At 33.8% G+C, this 3571-nt stretch overlaps 1 protein-coding gene across 1 annotated transcript; it reads left to right on the forward strand.

Annotated features, from left to right (window-relative positions):
- The first annotated feature begins 802 nt into the window (after positions 1-802).
- On the forward strand, positions 803-1954 carry LOC114179389 (transcription factor bHLH162-like). The gene is made up of 3 exons (XM_028065716.2): positions 803-1032; positions 1112-1447; positions 1606-1954. The coding sequence occupies exons 1-3, from the start codon at positions 847-849 to the stop codon at positions 1687-1689; spliced, it is 606 nt and encodes a 201-aa protein (XP_027921517.2). The 5' UTR covers positions 803-846; the 3' UTR covers positions 1690-1954.
- Positions 1955-3571: the final 1617 nt, after the last annotated feature.

Here is a 3571-nt window from a genome sequence, read left to right on the forward strand (position 1 = left end):
CTTCATATTCTTGTATTTTACATTCTCTATAAGAACATATAGTTAATCACATGTGGTCTATTAATAATGCTTTAAGTAAGGAACCTTAATATAACTTGGTTATAGCTTATAATATTAATGCAAAGTTATGTATTTGAGTGTGGTCGAAATGATCCTGAAAGAAATGAAAATTGTTGTAGTCGGAGAATTGTGTGTGTTTTTAGTTTGAGATGATGATTATGTTGTCAAGTTTTGAATTGAGTTATAATGTATTGGGGGCGTGATGGATGGGGGTAGAATAGAATCTTTTCCTCAGCTGTGAACTAAGAAGAAACTGAAGAGTGGGACAGCCTAGGCCTCTTTCTTTCATTACAGTTTCCAGGAAACAACATGGTCAAGAGTCAGGTATTGCGACTCCCGCCTCCTCTACCCGCTCATTTATTACCGGTGGGCCAACGCGCTTCTCTTCATACTCTCACCAACACAAAACAAAACTTACCTCTCTTTCCTTTTCCAACTATTTCTAACTCTTTTATTACTTCAATTTCTATTTTACTTATTTACTAACCAAACAAAATCATATTTTTTTACGAATCTCAAATTCTAATTAATAACATGTCTCAGAGAGAAAGAGTGACGTGACACGTTAGGACCACTGTGACTGTGTTCTGCCCCTCTTCAGCAGACTTTTGGGTTCCAGTTGTGGTGCCGTGTACCCATCAGAATCTGTGGGAGCACATCAACGTTTCTAACGATACTGTCAATGATTTTCTTGTATGCCCTCACTCAAACACTCCATTTCCTTTCAACCTATCTATTTAAACGCATGCTTCTCTTCTTTTCCACCATCTTCATCATCCATATCACATGCGATACCATACCATACCTACTTCCCTTTCTAAACTTCCAAACATGAAGAACACAAACACTACTGTCACTGCTTCATCAAAACTCGATCGCAAAACCATTGAAAGGAACCGCAGAATCCACATGAAAGCTCTCTGCTTCAAGCTTGTTTCAATTATCCCTTCCAAGTACCTCAAACCCACCAAGGTTCGTATACTTAATTAAGGTTTGATCTTAAGTTCATTGATGAAAAGCGTAGAAATTGAGCTATGATAATGTTTTTCAGGACATGCTTTCCCAGCAGGACCAGCTTGATCTTGCAGCCACTTATATAAAGCATCTGAGAGAAAGAATAGAGAAACTGAAGGGAGAGAAGGAGCAAGTCATGAAAATGATGAGAACCACCCAAACCAATAACGGGATTTTCAGTATTGACTCTGACTTGCCTCTACTTGAGATAAAGGAGTTGGGTTCGGGCATTGAAGTGATGTTGATAAGTGGGGTGAATAAGAACTTCATGCTCTATGAAGTAATTGGTGTCCTTGAGGAAGAGGGTGCCGAAGTTGTCACTGCCAACTTCTCCACTGTTGATAATAAGATCTTTTACACAGTTCATGCTCAGGTAAAATGAACATATCCTTATCTTATCTCTATTTTCTACTATAATAAGTATGTCTCAAGTTGCTCTCGGCTCCCATTCAGGTCCAGTTTTTGTTAGGGTAAATAACAGCCACAAGTTATTCTGGTTCTAATATACCATATATATTTTTTCTATTTCAGGTTAAAATCTCAAGAGTTGGCGTTGAGCCAACGAGGGTATATCAAAAGCTTCAGGAATTGATTGCACCACTAGAAAGCTGGTAGTACATATGAGCCAATGAGAACATGACATCATGCAATGGGAGTGGTTATATATGCACATCAACAGCACCTTAATTAGTGAAGCGATATCTCAAGTGTTATAGCGGATTAGGTTACATATGTTTTAGGAAAATTAATCACTTCACGTGTTAATTAAGATAATGTGTTACTACTTTCATGTGTTCTGCAGTTCTTCACATGTTCAGATGTTACCACTAATTTCATGTGTTTGATTGGTTTAATCTTCAAGTTTAAATTATTTATATTACTCTCTCCAATGGTCTAGCTTTATTTATAGAAAGTTAATTAACAGCAACTTATTTCCCATGAAACAAAAAATTTAATTATTGTACTTGAAACAAAAAAATTAATTTTTGTACTTGAAATAATGTAGGGTTGGAGTTGAGATCAAAATTATAGACCGACGCTTTACCATCCTCGACCATTCAATTGATTATGACCTTGCGTTTCAATCTTTCAGAACAAAATTGTATTTAAATAACTTATTTTGAAACCTTGGAACCATTTGCATTGGTGTATATAATAATGATCATACTTAATGTTGTAATTCTTTCCGCCATAGTAAAATTAGTAATTGTTATAGTTTTGTATTTCTGTTTCGTCTTCCATTATAACATCACACTACTCACCATCTTAGTAATGATATCTTCGGTGTGTCAGTGTATAGATCCTCCACATGATATTAAGTGCATATTTCTATAATATCTGAATATAATATATATATAATCTTAGCCTTCACTTTGCCCGACATGTATTAACAGATGAAAATTGTAGGCAAATGGGAATGGAAAATGAGGACCACTTTTTTTTTTTTTTTCTCAGAAAGACTAAAACGAATTTGAGGCAAATATCACATTCCTGATAACGCCTCTTGTCCTCACAGCGAAAATGATATCACATGTCAGTAATAATTAGGCAGGAAGTTTTATTTAACTTGGCTATCAGTTTCAAGCATTTCATCGGTTAACTTCTCCCTCAAGCTTAAATTAGAGAATTTTTTGGTAGAGCTACCGACATAATATACCTTATTTATTTTCTATTAGGCACCACATTTTTTTTTTTAAGATTCAAATGATAATATAAAAATAGAGATTAATAAATATGCCCTGTATTTAAAACCAGAAAAAAAAAGTTCAGTTTTGATCTCAATCACGTCCTAAGGTTGTAACTTCGCATCCTTCGTTTCACTACTGCCATGCATGGTTGACCTTGCCGACACTGGATTTAGATTAGATAAAAAAACAATTAAAAACAAACCATATTAATTAATTAAGGTTTACATTTTTACCTCAAACATCGTGCACCTTGAAGCTTTGTCTGCGTTATGTCACTGAATAAGATATACAGTGTTTAGGGTTTAGGGTTACACAAAATATGAGCAACCGTGGCTTACTGTTCCAATCTCTTATAACCAAACATAGTCCTTAAATTCATTCATTAACCTCATAAAAATAATACATACAGTTTTTATCAAATGATTGACAAAAGTTTTTAGCAAAACCACACTGCTTTTAATTCAAAGCATTCATAAAAGCTCCTTTAAATTTTTCTTTGAAAAGTTTTTCTCTTATATATAAAACATAAGGGTGTTTCAAAAATATATACTTTTAACCATTAAATTAGATACATTGCTTTCTTTTTATACGTCCAACAATCGTGTGATGTTTGAGAAAAGAAAGATACACTTGTCTTATGTGTACGACAAAATTTTTCATGTCAGAAAGTTTGATGTCCCTCGTTTTCACAGAAAAATCAAAAAAATACGCACAGTAATGATTTTTATGACAGAAGTTGACGAAAAAGATTATATTAAAAATATTAATTTTATTCTATTTGATTATTGATTACCAAATTTGAAGGTTAT

The sequence above is a fragment of the Vigna unguiculata genome, chromosome 3 (assembly GCF_037176805.1).
Source record: "Vigna unguiculata cultivar grain cowpea cultivar isolate G323 ecotype 2 chromosome 3, ASM3717680v1, whole genome shotgun sequence".
Classification (NCBI taxonomy): domain Eukaryota; kingdom Viridiplantae; phylum Streptophyta; class Magnoliopsida; order Fabales; family Fabaceae; genus Vigna; species Vigna unguiculata.